At 41.6% G+C, this 20836-nt stretch overlaps 2 protein-coding genes across 2 annotated transcripts; one reads left to right on the top strand and one right to left on the bottom strand.

The window, feature by feature from the left end:
• Positions 1-512: 512 nt before the first annotated feature.
• ASB3 (ankyrin repeat and SOCS box containing 3) lies at positions 513-11438 on the bottom strand (the record flags this gene model as incomplete). The annotated part of the gene is made up of 9 exons (XM_084261469.1): positions 513-837; positions 2070-2203; positions 4256-4507; positions 5599-5796; positions 7138-7315; positions 8422-8557; positions 9100-9212; positions 10689-10847; positions 11243-11438. The coding sequence occupies 9 exons, from the start codon at positions 11436-11438 to the stop codon at positions 569-571; spliced, it is 1635 nt and encodes a 544-aa protein (XP_084117595.1). The 3' UTR covers positions 513-568.
• A 495-nt stretch (positions 11439-11933) lies between these two features.
• CHAC2 (ChaC glutathione specific gamma-glutamylcyclotransferase 2) lies at positions 11934-18755 on the top strand (the record flags this gene model as incomplete). The annotated part of the gene is made up of 3 exons (XM_084261029.1): positions 11934-12068; positions 16319-16354; positions 18110-18755. The coding sequence occupies 3 exons, from the start codon at positions 11934-11936 to the stop codon at positions 18491-18493; spliced, it is 555 nt and encodes a 184-aa protein (XP_084117155.1). The 3' UTR covers positions 18494-18755.
• Between the last annotated feature and the right edge of the window lie 2081 nt (positions 18756-20836).

Raw genomic sequence — 20836 nt, 5'->3', positions numbered from 1 at the left:
GGACGTTTCATGGGATGTTACACAAGGGGAGGGACTGGGTGCAGGCTCCGAGCCAGCCTCCCACTCAAATATGAATGATCAAGGAAAAAGGAGGGGGGTGGGAGAAGAAAATACTGTTCCTTCAGCAAACAATTTCCTTTCTTACATTATTTTCCTGTCTCTGGTTCAGCTAGATCACTCCCCAACACAAACTCGTAACAATAATACGATATTGTGTTCCTTGATTTCTAGGTAATTTAATTTTGTATGTGCAGTACTTGGAATAAAGTGTCTATTAACAGTGCCTGACCAAAGAGATTTCGACCACTATATGCTCTGTGTTCACTGAACAAGCTCATTTCACTCCGTAAGAGTTAAAAAACTTCCTTTCAAATACCAGAAAGTGTTCACAGACTTATAAAGCTACAACAGACTTTTAGTAGATCACAAAACTTCTAACAGACTTCTAGATATAGTATAAAACTACAGCATGAATAGATTTATTACTACAAACAGTTATTGACAGCGGTTCTTCTCTGATGCTGTGGCAAAATCTGAAGCTTCAGAGTTTGGTCACTGGCAAGTGCCATCACCTAGCATTGGTGTTAAAGATGTCCCTCCTCTCTGCATCTTCAGCGCTGGAGGGACTGGTAGAGGGAGCTCCCTCCTCTCTCTGCCCCAGATAATCCTCTGCTTCTGGGATACCGTGTGCTCGCAGGACATCCAAGTAGAGAAGGTAGTCTTGCAGACAAGCCGGTAACGGCAATTCCCGGACGAACCGGTCCGACCTCAGGCATTTGCTCGTTAAAATGGACCGGATCTCAAGACGACAAAGGTGAGACAGGGGAGGAATGAAGGCTGAGAAACAACAAAACAAGTCAAACAGTGAACAGGACGCCATGGGATTATATCACTTGCCTATGGTTACCTGATTTAGCTGGATCCTGTCTGAACCCTACTCCCTCCCAGGCTCTCTGGCAGATAATGAGGCAGAGTTCTCCACAGTGAAGGGCTGTTGTCTGCCAGAATCAGCATTTTTAGGATTTCCCTAATGAAGCTAGAAAAGTAACCTTAAACTTCTAGAAACAAAGAATCAGGAAGTCACTTTATCCTTAATCAGTGTTTCCTTAATCAGAAAGTTTCATCTAACCAGCCACCTGCCTGAGGAGAGATACTCATGCCACTTCACAAGAAATTAAAAATTAAGTCTAGAAGTAAATCAAGAAACAAAATATGACAAGGGAAAGAACTTTCAGGAGAAGTATTAAATGACAGCATCACTCACTTGACATATGAAGCCAAATGTTCTAACACATTGCTAAAGAGCTTGGCTTGAGACAAACCCCCTACAGTGAGCAGGGACACCTTCACTAGATCAGACTGCTCAGAGCTTCATCAAGCCTGACCTTGAATATCTCCAATAACGCACAGGTCTCAGAACACAACCTGTATGTTAAAGCTGCTTTTCTGAAGGCTGATCACAGTGACAATTTCCTGGACAATGAATTATTGAATCTTTTTGGCTGACACCATTTTGCTTAAAGGAGTGACAATGAGTGGCTGGGTTTGGATATATTTCATATTTTAGATGGTTTGTGTTTTAACTACTGACACATGCTTAGAGAACAGGACAGGCACTTCATTGGAGATACAAGTCAAATAAAGTAACATCAGTGGTATATGGTCTGGAAAATGTAATGAAGTAACATGGATCATTTTCCTTGAAATCTTCCAAAAGCCTGAACAAATCATTTCAGGACAGTGCAATACTAATTAACAGTTCACTACCTGTATTTTACAGCAGATGCACTAATTTGAAGTGGACAAACTAGCCTGAGCTGAGGATATCTACTTGAAACATGCTAACCCTGAACTGAACAAACGTACCCAGTAAAATTCATTCAAATACCTACTGCTTGTTTAGGGTAACCACTATTTCCACTCCCCAGTGTCTGGACAAGCGTTGTCTATTGACTGATGAACCTTCTTTGCTACCATGCATTAGCACAAAGAGCTTTTCCCCCCTTACAGCCCAGGAGCTGGCACACACAAAACTTCTTTTGGTCTTTTCCCCTAAGTGCATTGCTTACCAAAATGGCTCTTGGGAGTCCAAGTGAACTTCTCTTTGTAGTCTGAAAGGTCTTTCTCTACAGCTGGAGGAAGCCGCTTCCAGTTCGTGAACTCCAGGATGAAATTAAGGGCATTCTCGCTTACGGAGAAAATCCTGTAACAAAAATTCCCATAAATTATTAGTTTATGCAACAGCATAAATAGAATAATGGAAACAACATATAGAAAGCTTTGATATTTTCTAACAAATCCTTAACTACCTACATCCTAAGCCCAGAAACTGAAAGCCATTAAAGAGAAACCCAAAGCAGCTTTGACAGCACGAGGCTCTGTGCGTGTAATTTTATCTTCCTCCATTTCTTTTAAAAAGTTATCGAGTGCAAGAGAAAAGTATCAGCTCTGACATTTAAATGCCTCAGTAACAGGCAGCATTCTCCTCTGCACTCATTTCTTATTCCATTTCCACCCAAATGTCAGGAAGTGGTCAAGGCACCAGAGCATTATAAGCATTGCCACCACATTTGGGGACAAAAGTGCACATACATTCAGGTAATTATTTACAGAAACCCCATGAGATTTGCAAGTGTTTCAAACTCTCCTTCTACTAGAGCTTGCATTTCTATGTATTCAGAAATCAGCATGATTTACATTTCAGATCTCTAGGGTGAGTGAGGAACTTTTAACAAGAGGTTAATTGAATAAAGTGTGTAATGAGGTTTAAATAACAGAAAAATACTAGGGAAAAATATTTTTAATCCACCTGCTTTTTACAAGAGACTAACTGCAAAACAATGTTGTGCCCTTCCTAGTTTTTATTTTTTAGTTTTTCATATTTGACCGAACTTTCACATATTTGCCACAATCCATGCAAGAGAGATGCAACTGTCTAGCTTTAAGGGAGCAGTGATTTTACTGTTCCCACTGGTAACTAAAATTGTCAGTGCTGTAGACTGACCAGTTTGTAATTGATTGTAACAATTGTTTTGCGCAACAAGCTGGAGACCGTTAACGAACCATAAGCATAACTGTCATTGCTGTCTACTATCCTCCTGCTATCTTCCAGGGTGGAATAGTTCAATATTGAAGTTAAACTCACACAAACGTTTGTTTTGTACACGATGATGTGATAAGTGTTATTTTTAAAAGTGAATATTTAAACAAAGGAAGCAATTGGCATAGGGGTATCTGAGGATAATGTAACAAAATATTAGAAAGCATCATATATGATATCCACAGTCAGTAAGATTTGTTCACTCCCTGAATTGCTCTCTTGAAGTGTGTTTACTTTTGCAGGCATTTAGCCTTCAATGAATAAATACGATGTGCCATGCTTTATATTACTGTTAAAAAATTTAATTGCTGTTGAGGAAGTTGTGGATGCTAATGATTAGTAGACTCTAAGTCATAAATGGATGCATTTAAAACTATCAATGATATCTTAACCATGATAGCTTAATGGTATCATCTGAAATACAAATCAGTATTTAGGTAAACCTTAAAATCCTATTCCTTTCAAAGGGTTAAGTAATGCATGTGACGAGTTTATACATCTCATGTAATGCTGTTAACAGCAGGGACATACAGTAATAAAGTCTCTGCATCAACTACACTGACAAGAAAAAAATCCAGAAGAAAATACAAATACTTCATAGCTTTAAACAGAAATTTAACTCTGTGCTTCCTATTTAAATATAAACCACCACCAGGCAGTTACTTGTATGTGGAAGAATAACAACAACAACAACAAAAAAGTCAGACTAGAATTTCTGGCACATTATTTTGTTGAAAACAATCTCTAACTGCATCCGTTTCCTCTCCTCCTGGCCTCGGCCCAGCTTCACTTCACATTTGTTTCCCATCCTCCTGATCTCCTTCTCAGCATCTGAAACCCTTCTTACCACTAACATATTATACATACACAGGCAATCTGCATCTAAGCTGGGGGGCTAACAAAAGATGTTTGATATAAAGACTGCAAAGTGATGCCTTTCTCCAGGATAGTGATAAAGACCATTCTGTTTTTTTGTTGTGCTGAATCCAGCTATTACCCGGGAATGATTTATTTCAGACTTCCCCTAAGCCTCAGCATTCCTGCTGTGGCAACTGATTATCAAGTACTACGCTCTGAAATGTTAAATAGCATTGGCAGCAACTTCGCAGATTAGCATACAATATTTAAATAAGTAAGATAACGTTATCTGCTTACCACAATCTGCACATTAAACTCACTGGATCAAAACCAGCCAAGAGCAGATAAGGCAGCCACTCCTTGTACTCCTCACACGCTTTAGTTGTGTAGCTTATGAACTCCGATAACTGGTCCCCAGAAGGCAGCAAACAGCCCAGCTTCAAGAAGTGTTTGAACAAAGGAAACCTTCCATATAATAGGCAATATCCCAAATTAATCCCAAGTAAGGTGATGCCGTATTTCAGGAAAACGTAAATGAAATTGAAATACCTATGAACAGCACACAAGGAATAGGAGACCCTGTTAGTTTTTTCCCAGAAAGCCCAAAGTTATCAATGACTGACTGGTATCTGTGACCCAGAGGGATCCCCACACCCCAACCTGCCAGAAGCAGAAAGCACTGCGCCCACTCAATGAGGCTGCACCTCAGACCTGTGCCATATGTGATGGGTCAACCAGCATGTGAAAATATCAAGGGGTTGCACCCCAGAACTCTGGGACCAGCATAATGCTCAGACTTGTTTAAGATTCAATTCTCTATTTCGATTTGAGGTTTGCCAGTACTCAATGTTTGAATGCAATTTTATACATTGCATTAATTCGGGAGGAGCACAAGGTGTGCTTGGGGACAGCAACATCTACATCTTTTCCAGTAACAGCCCACTCCTACACAGATTAATTTCCCACAGAAAAGGAAGAGGAAACTTCAGCACTAAAAGAAAAAAAATCACCAACAAGGGCATGAGGAGCACCTCATGACATGCCATATGCATACACTTAGGAGTAAGGCTTTTACACCAAATTATTTTTCCTCTAACATTGCAGCCATTGCATTATGAAGCAAGCATTGGGTTATTTCCTGCTGAGTACCAGGAGTATGCATTACTCACCAGGCATAAAAAGAAATGGGTTGGGATCTAAAAGAATCTAACATTCAGTTTCCCAGTCATCTGTATACAGATGTACATTTGTGTTAAGGTTATTAATTCTGCTTGTCTTACATGAGACTGGCATACAGAAAAGGAAAACGTTATTTTCCAGTAACTCCTGCTTACTGAGAGGCACCTGGCTACTTAAGAGTCCTTTTGATCCAATTACAGCATCAAATCACGTTCCCGCAGGACACAGATGTGTTGACATGAGTCTTCCTCAAAGAGGTGAGCTTCCCCTTGGGAGATTTCAGTGAGGCTCTTCAGCTCATGCGCGCAATCCAAACCCCACCCACCATTCAGACACTTACCATTTACCTCCATCAGCAAAAGAAGTAAGGAAGTGGTGGCAGGAAAGCTGCACATTGTAAGTAAGGCAAACAAAGACTAACATAATGATGAGCAGTTTCGAAGTGTAAGAGGCATACTTACTCTTTTTGGAAGACCATACACATGGGGGATCTGCAGTTGAAGTTAAGGCACTCTTGAGCATCTGGACTGTAGCCTTCCTTAAGTAGCATTTCCAAACAGTCTTTATTACCACCATATACTGCTGAATACACAGGGCTCACTTTGCCTTTGCCTTTGTCACAAATCCGATCAGTAATTGGAATAAGCAACTCCAATATCCTGAAAATATTTAAAAACACTATTTATTTTTTGATCTCATGCAAAAATTGGTTTTAAATGCAGAATCATTTTTCATACAGACCTTGCAACTTCGGAAGAGTATTCTACCTGGTTTTCCACTATTGAGTTTGCTAAGAGAAGAACATTTATTGTTTCATACATTGTGCTCTGGCATGGATTTAGGCTGGCAATAAACATTTTAATCTGAACCACAGTGAGATAGTTCCTATTTCCAATCTTTTTCACAGCAATAGAGTACCTTTGCACATTAAATCCAGATGTCAGAGAAGTCTGCCAGCACAATGAAAGCACGAGCTGCCAATAAAATCAATACTTCCTTCTGCTCAACATCCACTGAGATACTGAAACAGAAAATCCATTCTGTGTCACAGCTCACACCTCTGGCCCACATCCCTTCCAGCTCACAAGCTACAGTGACAAACACTGATTCCTTGGCTGCTGGAACTTACTGCTGCTGCTCAGCGCTGGCCAGTTACATGCTCTCGCAAAAGCTACAAAGGCAGCACTTGACTTAAAGAGACTTTGATTACAAACAACTTTGCTAACTCGTCTTCTATTTCTGAGACAATGAAAAGCCAGCTTCTTCAGTACCTGCTACAGTCAGTCTGAGAAGAGGCATCAATTTGACACAAAGATTAATGACAACTCGGCTGATGACCCCCTGTTGCTAGGGGTTAGGATGGAGCACCTACTAATAATTCTGCCTTTAGTATCATCATTAATACAACTGCTTTTAAGTGCTGTCACGCATGTGCAAGTCATGGTGTTCCTGAGAGATGCTTCTCCTCTACGGCCTGCTACTCTGGGAAGTTCCTACCACGCTTCTTGGCTTTCTGCCCTGACTTGTATCACCAGGATTGGGGAAGAGTTACAAATGCATTTCAAAAAATATGTGGTTCTGGCTTAGACTTTCTGTCTGGTTCACCTAATTTGTTATTTGCATAAGATCACTTCTGCTACTTAATGGTTAGGAATATAGAATTCTAATTAGCGCTGCGCAAGTCACACATAGAGCACGTGCTACTACTATTTGTATTTTAAAATGTAAGAGTAATGAGGCTATTGAGCAAACTAGTATCTGAAAACCTCTTTAGAGGTGGAAACCTCTCAAACTCACTGGATCAGATCCAGATTAAATGCTGAATTAGAAATGGACAGTCACTTTACTGGGAGTATTAGCAGACATGTAGAATATGAAGAGAATTAGCTACAAATCAGCTTGGGAAGTCACTTTTCTTCTTTACAGAGCTGAACTTCCTCTCTGTCGATTAGGTTTTGACTACCAGACTCTTCTGTGGGAATGCCTTTTTAATCACCTACTTGGCATGGCCCATCTCAGCTGCGGCGTGGATCGGTAACTGCCAGTTATCCTCGTTGCAGTAGAGATTCGGATCCGCCCCACTTGATAACAGCAGCGCCACGCATTCGGCGTGGCCCTCCTGGGCAGCAATCAGCAGGGGAGTGGCTCTGTCGTTGGCCTGGCAGTTTACAGCTGCACCTGATCAAAAGAGCCAATGCTTTACATCACCACCACCACAGGACAGCACATAAATGACAGATTCACATTAATCAGTAATTGGTTTCCACAGAGTGACTTCATAACTCAACAACTTTTCCACAGCTATCAGGGAACATTTAGTAGCTCTCTGCTGACTTCTTCAACAGTTGGTGCTTTACCATTAACTCTGTCAAAGATCAGCACTGTGTGAGACTAGTGCTGTCGGAGAGGGTTCAGAGGAGGCCACGAAGATAATTAGAGAGCTGGAGTACCTCCCCTATGAAGAGAGGCTCAGAGAGCTGGGCTTGTTCAGCCTGGAGAAGGCTGCAGGGGGACCTCACTGCAGCCTTCCAGCACCTGAAGGGAACATACAAACAGGAGGGGATTCAACTTTTTAAAAGGGCAGACAATGGCAGGACAAGGGGGAATGGATTACAGCTAAAGGAAGGAAGGGTTAGATTAGATACTAGGGGGAAGTTTTTTACAGAGAGCGCGGTGAGGGGCTGAAACAGGCTGCCCAGAGAGGGGGTGGATGCCCCATCCCTGGGGGCGTTCAAGGCCACGTTGGATGGGGCCCTGGGCAACCTTGTGTAGCTCCAGGCCTGGAGGTGGTGGCCCTGCCTGTGGCAGGGGGTTGGAGCTCTCTGATCCTTGGGGTCCCTTCCAACCCATGCCATTCTATGAGACAGGTATGCTGGTGGAAAGGCAATGGGCTGCACAATCTCTTGACTGCAATTATTTTTGCACACGTGTACTCAGATGTGTAAAAGCTGATGATGATGTGAATGAATGACCAGAGGGAGTCATCTTCACTTAGCCCCAACAATATCTTAATACAAGAGCAATGTCATCAAAACCAGACCACTAGTGCTGTGCTACCAAGGGTTTCTAGAAGACCCCAACGATCCTTAAGCTTTCCTTTGATATCTTAAGAATTTGTTATTTCAAACCATTGCTTGCTGAAAAATGCATTAAATTACTGAAACAAGTTTTTCATAGCCACCTGCAACTAAAATTACATTAAAAATACTAAAATTTTGAAGTTATGAAGTACAAATGTTGATGGAAGTTTAAGAACAGAAAGAACAATGGATGATTTTTATTACCATAGGATACAAGCAGTCTTAAACTCTCCAGCTTTCCATACTGAGCAGCAACAAACAAAGGCGTAATTCCAAAGTCATCCTTACATTCCTTGCTTGCTCCTTTCTCCAGGAGTATTTTCATGATCTCAGTGCATTCCTGAAATGAGTATTTTTATTCTTAACCAACAAAAAAAAGTAAGGGATTGACATAATTGTGCACACTGCAAATGGAAATAAGAACAAATGCAACATATTCTAGAGATGTACTGAAAAATGGCAAAAAAAGGAGACAATTTTTCACAGTTGCTCAAGTACATGATATATACAAATAGAAATAAATTAGAGACTTTAAGCTAACATATTTCTGTTCCTGAAATAGGTTTTCTCACTGATGAGATACTGAACAAAACTCTTTCTAAAACATAAGATCTTATAAAGATGCACTCCCACAAAACTATACCTGAGCTTCTAAGTACATGTAATGTTCATAATGCTTAAATAACTACTGATTCCCAACACCAACAGGTCATGCAGTTTCAGACACAACCTTCAGTGCCTTGTGAGCCCTTCAGCTTTCAGACATTACGACTGTGAGGGCAGGGTGGGAAAAATTACCCAATAAAAAAACCAAGGGATAGGTAAGTTATCACTTGGAATACCCCAGTTAGACAGAAATGATACGATACACTTACAGGTTACCTGAAAAGAAGCTTGGTGCAAAGAATTCCATCCAGACAAAGAATGAGGTCCTTCAACGTTTGCTCCCTGCTGGAGCAGGAACTTTACAGTATCTACATGTTCATTTTCAACAGCTTTGAATGGAACCATAAAGAAAAAAGAAAGAAAAAGTCATTAAATGGACTTAAAGAGCTCTTTGAAAAACTCAAATGGTCTCACCATTGACTTCCTGACACAATAATTGCAACTCTTCTCAACCTGCTTTATATATGCTTACTTTTTACTGTTAACCCCCCAAAAAAGAGCTGTAGAACGGAAATTTATCCACAAAATGTTTAGGTAAGACTTGTTAAAAATTCACCTACATCACGCTAACACAGATAGTAAATGTAAGTTTCTCTCCTCCCTTGTTCCTGAGGGACAGAGAGGGTACAGCAGCAGGCACCTAACTGCAGCAATCTCCCCAGGGTGTGAAGCTCAGGGGCTATCTAAAAAAGGTCTCCACACTTAAACTTTAAAAAAGTTTAAAACTGTTTTGAACACCCGTACAAAGTAAATGTGTAATGTTTATTTCTAATTTATGCTACCACGTTATTCAACAAAGCCTCCTTTTGCACCCTGATTAATCCTCAGCTTTTTGCCACCACCACTTCTATGAAGGCACATTTCCTGTGTGAGCCTAAAAGTTTGATATGGTGAAAAATGACCTGTAAATGGAATAAATTCTAGAGTATTTGCCCAGGAGCTCACCAAAGGAGCACCTCTGGCTTGCAGTACTCAATGGCTAACACAGAGTGGTGCCGTAACCCCATCACACTGTCTGGACTAACCTGGCCATAAACTCTTCTTCAAAAACCTCTGGGATACAAAACCCAGGGCCATTCCTTGGTCTGGTTTATGTAAGCACTTACACATAGTGTTAATCGCTATTATCCAGTGTGCCTTTAATGATGATTTCCCCACAAGTGCTGCCTGTTACTGTTTTAAGCAAATAAGCCACTTAGCTGTTTAAAAATAAAACGTGGATAGCCTTGCAAACAAAGGTAATGTGGCAACTGTGATTTTTTTCCCGCTGGGACAGAGGTGAGTAAAACAGTAAGTGTATTAAATCAGATGATTTAGACTCTGAGGATTTGCTGTAGCACAAGTTTTAAGGATTTAGTTTTGTCAAACAGAGAAAAAAAAACATGAAATAATGGACCTTAATTGCTAAACTAGGAATTGCAAAAAAACCCAAAGGTCTTTTCACATAGTAAGTAGGGAGGTATTACAAAAAAACCCCAACAAACCAACACCAAGACAAAACTTGAAACAGCGTCATGCAGATATAATCTTCTACTTCCCACAAAGTGCTAGAAAACAAAAGGCAATGCAAAAAAAAACCCATTTAGCTTTACAGTTTTGTTTTAAAACGCAGTCTGAAGCAGGTTTATTCATAAATAAAGAGTAATCCCTAGACCCACTCCATCTCTGACTCTACAGCCTAGTATTTAGGCTACAAAAAACTTGAAACATGGTAGGCAGCAAATGAGATCTGGTGAGTTTAAACTCAGCAAATAAGCTATTCCCAACTCGGTGTTGTTCTGAGATTCCAAGAAAGGTTGTGTCACCTAGGAACAGTGCAGTAGTTGCTTCAGTGGTAACTTCATTGAGGTCAACCCCAGCTTCCAGAAGGACACGAATACTTTCTAAAGAGCCGTGGCGTGCTGAGAGGTGTAGGGCACACATCCCTTCAAACGTCTTTAAATGGATGTAGTCTTCAGATGGAGCTACAAATGGCAGTAACCAAGGAAAAAAAAAAGTGTTTGTTTAGCAACGAATTACAAAACACAGTTATTTTCTGAAAACAACAGTTCTTTGAGATGTGTGGCCTACAGTGTTTCCACAAACGTGCTGTTATCAACTCTGTAGAGTGGCAGTGTTCGTTATTGCTGGCCCTATGCAGATTACCTTCTCTGTCCAAGGCAGATAAGTAAAATCAAATGCCATTCACAGACTACAAGATGCCAATTTCTCTTTACCATAGTCAGGCAGTTTCGATGAAACCACACAGAAATCTATAGAACAAGTAAGAATTTTGTAAGAGAAACATACTTAATTTATATTTTGTATGACATAGTAACTTAGCATTAAATCACAGAATTTCACATCGAATTTTCCTTACCTGCACGAACTAGCAGCCTCAGACATTCACTTGAGTTGTGAGCTGCTGCTTCGTGGATTGGCACCCACCCCCTGTTATCCGGAACATCGATGCTGTATCCCTGCTTAATTAGTTTCCTCAGCATTTTAACGTTTCCTTCTCTGGCTGCAAGGCCCACAGCAGAACATCGATCGGAATAGGCTTCTGTGAAGTCCATCCTTGTGTTCTGCAAAGTCTGCAGGAAGAAGGCAGGAGGAAGAAAGGGGAGGGAAAAGGAAAATAAAAAAAAAAAAGAAGAAAAATGAGATGCCTGTTAGTAGAGGTATGTATATGAAGTTTTCTTTTTTTTGTTTTGCAGAAGTTTTTGCTTGGTTTGTTTTGTCTTTTGGGGAACAGTTTGCTTGGTGGGGGGGTCCAGGGGCTAATAACTCTGCTGGTGCTCTCCAGCTGATCCCCGGGAAGCAGGGGACACTTCCTGCGCCAGAGGACATACCTGTAGAGGAAACGCTCGGCGCACAACGCGGCCACACCTCGCAGAACCGCGGGCCCGCCAAACCCCTGCGGCCCCTCCGGCAGAAGCCTCGCCCTGCTCCGGGAAGCCCCGCGGCTCAGGGCAGGCCCCGCCGCGGCTGCCGAGAGGGAAAGCGAGCTACCGGCAGTGCGCAGGCCCGCGGCGGCCGGGCCGCCCGGCAGTGGGGCAGGGCGGTCGGCCATGTGGGTGTTCGGCTACGGCTCGCTCATCTGGAAGGTGGATTTCCCTTACGAGGAGAAGATGGTTGGGCGCATCCTGGGCTACAGCCGCCGGTTCTGGCAGGGCAGCACCGACCACCGCGGCGTGCCGGGCAAGGTGAGGCGGGACGCGGGCGGCGCTCCCCGGGCGGCGGCATCGCCGGGCCGGGCCTCGGCCTCCCGGAGCGGAGACCTCGATCCCGGCTGCCCCGACGGCTCCGGGGAGGGGAGCGGGCCGAGCCCCTTTCCTCCGGAGCCCGCTGCGGCCGGGCACCGTCCGGCTGCTCCCCGGAGGAAACGCCGGCGGGGCCCCACACGCAGGCGGACCGGCGGCCGGCCTCCCCCGGCAGCACAGCGGCCGCCGAGGACCGCAGCCGCGCTCCTCCGATCGAAACCCAGAAGTCCGCCCTAGGAGCGACCGCTGCTTTCCGCGGCCAGAGGCTCCAGCCCCCTCTCGCAATGTACAGCGTTACTACATCCCCTCGGGCTTCTAATCGATTCGTGGCAAGGAGCGATTCCTAAAAGTCCAGGGATTAATTTTCTTCTGTGCTGGCAATTTAGAAACACCTCAACAGACCCAAGCAAACAACGTAAGGAACTTCAAAGAGGAGGATAATGGCAACAAAAAAACCCAAACCCAAAGAACCCCAGACCTTTTCAATAGCTCAAAACCAACGGAGTCAGTTATTTCAGCTTTTAATTTAAATAACTAAATGCCTCGGTGCGAGTGTCAGGCATTAAAGAGAAGGGCTGGTTAGTAAGTAAGGGTGAGAAGGGTTGATCTGAGTAACAGTCTCGCAGTGTTTCTGCTTTACCTTCAAACGAAAACTCACAGAGGAATAGATATTTACTGCTTGGGAAAGGAGGGGGGGAAAAGCCACAAAGAAAAATAAACTAAAATTCCAGGAGCGAGCAGTCCCAATTTCATGCAAACTCATGTATTTTTAAGCCACAGAAGTAAGAATAAGAGAGTCTTCCTCTGTTCTGAAAGCCACCCTCCCCATGGAAGGGTTCTCACCCTTAAGGTAATTCTAAATAGCTCAACAAACGTTAAAGAAACAACAGGTTACAGGGACAGCCAGCAAGTTAGAGGAATGACTTTGACGTGGCAGGACTGTTATTTATGGCTGCAGACGCTGCTCATGATTTAGTCATCAGAAACGCAGACGGATCATTCGCAGAACCTGATACTTGCACACAGCACTCTGACAATTCCCCTACGCTGCTGGTTCTGTATCATCAAAGTTTGTTTTACTGCTGGCCCCTGAAGTGGCCTCTCCAGCCCTCACCCTGGTAACTCCACTTTAACTTAGAGCTCCCCCAGAAAAGCCATGAGGATAATTTTTAAAAGTAAATCACAGCGTGCTATGTAACATGGGAGAAATTTTCATCTAGTTGTAAATAGCACTAGTTAGAACCTCAGACACCATAACATAACTTAGTACTTAGAATACAACCCCCCCAAATGCAAATCCCTGTGCTTCACATACTAGCACAAGTTGGGCATCTAATATTTAAAAAAAAAAATCCTGCAAAGAAACTAACCATGTGCAAGCTGACTCAGGCTCAGCAGGTGTGTTTTTAGGGTTGGGGCAGTGCTGTGCCAACACAGCTCTCCTGGTTCTGAACCCAAGCTCTAAAATGCTTTGCCATGTTGCTTTTAAGATTGAGTCGAATGCCCCGCTTTGTCACCCGGCTTACATCCATCACACACAATTCCTGTCTCCAGACCTGCCCTGCTCCTGGATACAGGTCATAAGTTATGTCTCCCGGTTAATGTGTTTTTTGTTTATTTATATAAAGACTTTAGCATTAACACAGTGTACTTTTTCTCAGCACCAACAAGCCCATGCCTTGCAAGGCAAAAACACTCCCTCAGCATCCTCAGGGACCTTCTACTGCACCAAGCCAAGAGCTCTCTGCTATAAAATCTTCTGACATCAGAGAGGAATTACATCTCATGTGGGTGAGCCACAAGTGAAACAGGTCCTTTGGTACTAACATGTTAAAAAACAGCAATAGAAGAGCAGTCAAGTTAAAAACCCTCTCCTGAAAACACCAGTTGCTCCAACATTGCACAGTCAGCACAACAAAAACACACAGAGCACTTTATGTACAGTGGCTGCAAACCTTTAGTACAAAACTCAGTTGCCACTCTAATTGTACTTTGAACTGATCAACTCCTATAGTAATAAGATAATTAACTAGTTATAATGTGATGTTTACTCATGGGGTCATATTTTATAGCTTACAGGATGTTAAATGGGAAAAGGTTTTATACTCTTCATCTAATAAAAAAGGAACAAGTCCTAGTCCAAGTGTCAGAAAAAATGGCATCAGAAATGCAAAGCTGCCTAAGTCAGATAAAAGAACAGATAGAAACTTGAATGGTTAGGAAGCGAGCAATTGTTTGGGGAGGTGACTAGCAGTGAGTCAGTAGCACACCTATATCATGACTCTAGTGGAATGCTCCATCTCACGATGATTATGACAGAGCTGGACTATGGAAATACAGAGCCCCTGAAGAGAGGCGGTCACCCTGGTCAGACAGAGGCATGGAATTGCTTCTGTATAAAGGGAAACTAATTAGGGATATCAGAAGTAGGAGTACTAAAAAATGTCAGAGATCAAGGCTAAAAAAAAAAAAAAAAAAAAAATTATGTATTTAAATTTTGGAACTCACTAAAATGAGATTTGGCAGAGACTACATCAAAGGAGTAAAACTATCCGGACAAACTGGTAGAACAGGGATGTACTGGTAAGAAAGACAAAGTCCCAAGGATAAGTGTTAAGGCTTTGTCAGAAGAGGTAAGAAAGTGTCTCATGGAATGGAGTGTTCTTAATTGTGTGCATACCCACATGCAGTTTTGACAGTGCATATTCCTGGTTAAACCTAAAACATTAAGCAAAGTTTCTGATCCTCAGAGGTTTCCCCTCTATTGAAGGCAAGAATACCCTGCCCGAGTTCATAGTCTAGAATAGAGGTGTTAAGATGCACTCTGCAGATAAACAGCCAAAAATAGATTTAGAGTTTAACTCAGGGTGAAGCTTTCAGTACCATTTCTAGCAGAATGTGTTGACTAGCTGGCTTGGAGATTCTGAACTGAATGCCAGCAAAACAGCTCCTGTTAATTGACTGATTATGCCTGGGTTTAAGCAGGCTAGACAAATAGATATATTTCTTACAGCATCTTTTCCCAAAAGGTATCTTGATTAAGCACAGTAACAGACCTGTTTCCTCAAAGTATTCACATTATAATCAGTGAGCATTCATTTAGTTTTGTTGCCTTATTTTTATCAAGCAGATCAGGAATAGATGGCTGATGCTGGGAGAGAACGAGCAGAGAAATGAAAAAATGCTCAGAGCTTATAAATAAACAGTATTTAAGATTATAAAAGATCTGTCACTGAATACAAACTACCTACAGTTGATGCTATCTACGAAGTGCTCTGCAAAAGCTAGATTTCATATTTGGCTTGGTACCAAAAGAACGCGTGGCTTGCCGATGACTCGGCATAGGAGAAAACCCTACACGTTACTGCACGAAAGAGAAACACAGCTACAGGCTTACCAGGGAACCACAGACCAGACAGTGAAACTATTAGCCATGAGTCATTAAGAGACCCAGATGTCACAGCCCAGGACTGAACATTAGCTAGGCTAAATGAAAGGCATGCATCCAGGCATGTCAAGCTCACACCATCTCTGCAACTCCTAGGAGAATGAATTTCTATCCTACACTAGAACTGAATGAGTGCTAGTATCTCAGCCTTCTATTAGGTCAAACTAGTGACACTGGCATGCTAATCTAATGCCCAAACCAGCAAATTAAAACTACAGGTGTAGCTCTCCATAGGGTTTGCTGATTTAAAATGATTCTCCAGGTTAGACAACATATGTTAACAATTATCTCTTCAGTATTTACAAACTGGCTTCTCACTCTTTCTGCAAGAAGTAACTCATTGGGAAAAAAAGCTGTTACCAAAGTGCCCCCCTGCTGCCGAGTAGGGAGAATGAACTGGGAGGAGAAAGAAAGGGAAAACAGGCTTTTGCACAATAAACATCTTTTTTTTTTTTCCATCTCTGAGTAATGTGGTGCTGATGATGCCTACTAAAAACTACTAGAAGGTTTCTCTGCTGTACATTTTCAACTCAGAATTTAACATTTTGTTTCTCATGGTTTATCTAATACAAATCAAAAGGTATTGTCAGAAAATAGTTATAAGGGACCTCAAAGAAATAGGCCTTATTGAGATCATCCTGGATTAGTTCTCTGACCCTTCCTTGACTTTTCATTGGTTTTAATTTTTTGTTTTGCTTATGACTTAGGGTAAAAGCCTCTAACTGAGCTGTGGTTTTTGTTTTAGCCTGGAAGAGTTGTGACTCTGGTTGAAGATCCTGAGGTATAGTACTCCTGTTCTGTCTCTGTAGTGTACAGAATGTGCTGTTGCGTTCCCAGCCTGTGTAGTAAGTCTTCATTTATTTTTGCTTCTCTGCAAGCAAATAATTGAGTTATCTTTAGTGCAATGAAAAGTTCTCTGAAAATTTCTTGGGAGTTACATCAATTACTCTTGACTGTTTCAAATAAATCACAATCTAAAACTAAGCAACTGCAAGCTGATTGGGTCTGTTATCACCAAAGGTATACTTTAAAGTCTGGGATATTCATCTCAGCTACCCTGTTGTAAAATGCAGTTTTACTTTCCGTGTATGCACAGTGCTGACGATACCCCAATAGCAGACGCCAGTTCTTGTGTCATAACTATAATCTTGCCCTCCCAAGATAAGAGCAGAAACGATTAGATTGCAGTGATAAAAAAGGAGATTTCCCTTGCTACACCAATAACATGCTTAAGGAATTAAATGCCACAAGGGCCCTTTGTGTTTCTACACAATATTGTGAAAGTAGCTCCTGTTGAGAGAAAACGCTCATTGGCCCAGGTCTGCCAAGTTCTGGCCCATCTTTCCACCTTTTCCCCGGATTTCACTCGGTGCAAGGGAAGTGTTAGCAAGGGGGGTTCCCTGGGCTGGGGAGGGAGGGGAGATGAAACAAGACCTAGGCTTAGAGCCATGTAAGTTGTAGGAGAATTACGTTTTTTTCTGCTTATGAAAGTACCTAGAGCGCAGTTTTACCCATTTCTAATTCTGTTTGATAGTAAGGAAGCTATCTTTGCAAGTACCTGCAGGGATCGTACTCACCAGAGAGCCTGTTTGGACTGTTCACTGGCTAGGACAAAAGCATTGAGCTAGGGTGGGGGAGCCTGGGGAGGCCATTGCAGGATGCACCCTGGATGTCATTATTTTCCCACTCCCTGCTGATCCTCTGGGGCCCCCGCATCCAGCAGCATGCTCTGTTCTGGCACCTCGTGTCCATCTGTTGCTCCAGGAGAAGGAATCCCTGCAGGTACTGAAGCCTCCAGAGCCAGCACAGAAGAAAGGATGGCATGGACGCAGAGGGAGAGCAAAGCCACAGGACATAGGGCTGTCAGGATGGGCGTTCTGGTAGTGGTTAGCTTTTATGTGCAGTTGCTTATCTACACAGTTATGATATTGCTCTTACCATTGATTTCCCTGAAACAGCAGCCACAAAGACAGGCAAATTTAGTGGTAATTGAAAGCTTCAACTGGTTTTGCAGTTAACAAAATGCAGTGTGCTGTCTCTCACTGGGATTTTCTGTACCTTTCTAGTCAGGGTTTTTCCTGCATTACTGTACCATTATGTTACACAGACGCCTATAGAGACACAGAGTGCTTATGTTTGTTGTCACTCCGTTTGTATTATTCATTACCACAGAAGTTTTTTTTCCCTTAGCAAACCAGTTTTGGTTGGTTGGGGTACTCCCCACCTTTCCCTTTTCTCCAGAATCTGGTGCAGTCAGATAATCCCACTTTACACATAAAAGTAATTTGCTTTCATTTTAATTACTCCTGCTGTGTTTTAAAAAGGCAACCTTATTTTGAAGGTATCTTAGAAGACTACAGCAATTGCTGCCCTTGCACAGAGACACGAAAACACTGTGGTGACAACAGAAAATGGAAGAAAATTAATTTTTTTTTTTTAAAAATAGAGTTTTACCTAAATACAATAGAAACATATTAATTCTTGAGTATTCTTTTAAACACTGCATTGGATTTTCTTTTCTTGCACCCTTCGACAGGGGTGCGTATGGGGCGTTGCATACAGACTGCCAGCTGGACAAGAATGTGAAGTAAAGGCATACCTGGACTTCAGAGAGAAAGGAGGCTACAGGACTAACACCGTCACTTTCTACCCGAAAAACTCCTCAGTAAAACCTTTTGATGTACTGCTGTACATTGGAACGTGTGACAACCCTAACTACCTTGGTCCAGCACCCCTAGAAGAGATCGCTGAGCAGATTCTGAACTCAGTTGGTCCCAGTGGAAGAAACACAGAATACCTGTTTGAACTGGCTAACTCCATCAGAAATCTCGTCCCAGAAGATGCAGATGAGCATCTGTTCTCCTTAGAGAAACTAGTGAAGGAACTCCTGGAAAAGCATCAAAACCTAAATTGTCTATAAAAATCTCTTCTTCCTTTTAGTGATCTTGCTTCACCTTCAGAGGAACAGTTTCGTTGCACCGTGGGTGTATGACTTGGAGACATGTTTCTCTGTACTATGCCATCTTATTTATTTTAATATTGCATTCAAAATCGTTGTTGGTCATTAAGACATCCTGATAGAAAAATCATTCTTTCAGGAGTCTATAGAAAGGGGAGGAGGGGAAGCGCTTTAGGTTTCAATTTGGTATATTGGGGGGTTTATTGAGACATCACATCTTTGTGACAATCTCAAGAGAGCCTCTTAAGCTTTTCTTTGTTTGAAGATGGTTTTAATTATTCTTCTTCTTTCAGGTTTAAAATAAATCTTTAGAATATTTTAAGATCGAAATCTACATTCAGATTCAACTCCCATTGATACAAGGTATAGTTCTGTCTGATCGAAGACCACAGGCAGGGAGATAAGTAGTAGTTGTAAATTGCATAGTAAATGCCTAGTAAAACATTTATATCCTCAACATTCCATTTCACTGAAATGAAGTTCCTGACTTAGTCATCTTGCCCTTCATCTATTGGTTTGTCCTTAAAACATGGGATAAACCATTTAATTGTCAAGGAAATGGTTCTTGGCTCATGATGTCACGACCCTGCAAACCAAGGCTCGGGGTACTGACACAAATAACCCATAATGTATTAGTGCCTCATTTTACTTTTTTCCCCAAGATTAATATAAAGAATAAAGCCAAAATATTAGAAGTTAACTGAGTGTATGACTCGAATCCACAATGCAGCAAGAATATTCACAAACCCTCACCTGTTGTAACCCCATCTCTTAAAAAGGGCACGCCAATCTCTGAGGATAGATTTTTCAACCACTCTTTCAGGGATTCATGGACAAAAGGTAGTTAAGAAAGAAACCCTCTTTTCAGTAAACTTAGTGTGGTTTGGACATTCAAACAAAGAGCTTTGGAAAGCCACCAGTTTAGTCTAGTAGGCTTACTTTGTGCAAAGCACAAGCCAATGGAGTTTCCGTCCCAACAAGAACTTGTCTTGCTTTTCAAAAATTTTAAGTTATTTTTGTTAACTTTTAATAAAGTCTATTTTTGTATGTTAACACAGGAGAAGTCCTACTTGAAACACCAGATGATGTCACATTTTCTTAGAATGTGTAAGTGTTTAGTAGTAGCTTGGAAGCCCGTATTTTGTATTGGTAATTACAAACACTGTATGTTTCTACTGCACAGGTTGTCCCTTCCTCTTTTTTCACATTGTCCTGACATATATTTGTAATTGCTTGAAAATATCAAAATAAAAAGTTGCTGTTATTTTACTTGGCCACCTACAAAAGCCAAGAAAAGCATACTCTAATATTAGTAGGAAACATTTGAGAAAGGCAGATAGAGATGTAGAAAATAGGATATTAAACTTCAAACCCAAACAAGCAAGCCATTCAAAAGTCTTTAACCAAGAAAGCTGTAATTTTTACATACCAGGTGATAGTTTTAGTCTGTCTCTGGCACCTCTCAACTACTGATTGATTGAAGGGACAAAAAAAGTGAATTAGATTTTAGAAACCACATTTTGCTTTTAATAGTTAAAATAGTGGCACTGAAGAGTACATGATAGAGTATTACCAGATGGGCTACTGTATTTACAGAAGCAAACCCTCTGGTCATATTAGCAAAATAAACATATGTCATGAGACCCTATTTTGCCACTAGTACGCACAAGTTACTTGCAAACTGTTGGAATGTCCTTCGGAGGTCTCAATACTGCACTGTGCTAGTTTAAGATTGACACAACTGAGGAGCAAAGCAACCCCAACTAATTCAGATGCACAGGGGAGATGAGTATGATCAGAGGTATGTGGTGACACTCATTAAGATGCCAACAGCTGGAGCTGAATGACTTTATAGCCCTGTGATAACCACCACCCAAATCAGCATTAACAAGCATGCTCCATTACACATGTATTTATTCACCTTGCCTCGAAGAGTAAGTGTTCTTTAGTGTTACTGGACACTGAACTGTTACTAAAAATGTTATGTATGATTTACTTAAGGAATATTTAAGTGTTGACAAGACTAGTACCCCCAAAAAACCCAACCAACCAACAAGAGCACTTCCTTTCTTGTGCTTACCTCAGATTTAAGCAAGCTGTAGTAAAGTTAAAACATGTACAACAAAACACCCACTACATTTGTTTTTTTAAATTATTTAAAAATTCTTTCCTGAAAGACTTATTCTTGTTCCTTAAAAGAAGGCAGGGGATGCTCACACTCACTAATGATCAGTGATGATTCCCTCTTTAATTATTTAAGCACTGTGTTGGGGCATTGTGATTATGCATTGATCTACATTTGTA

Source organism: Gallinula chloropus (assembly GCF_964237585.1).
Source record: "Gallinula chloropus genome assembly, chromosome: 3".
Taxonomy (NCBI): domain Eukaryota; kingdom Metazoa; phylum Chordata; class Aves; order Gruiformes; family Rallidae; genus Gallinula; species Gallinula chloropus.
The sequence above is the reverse complement of the archived record's forward strand: the minus strand, read 5'-3'. Positions and strand labels throughout refer to the sequence as shown.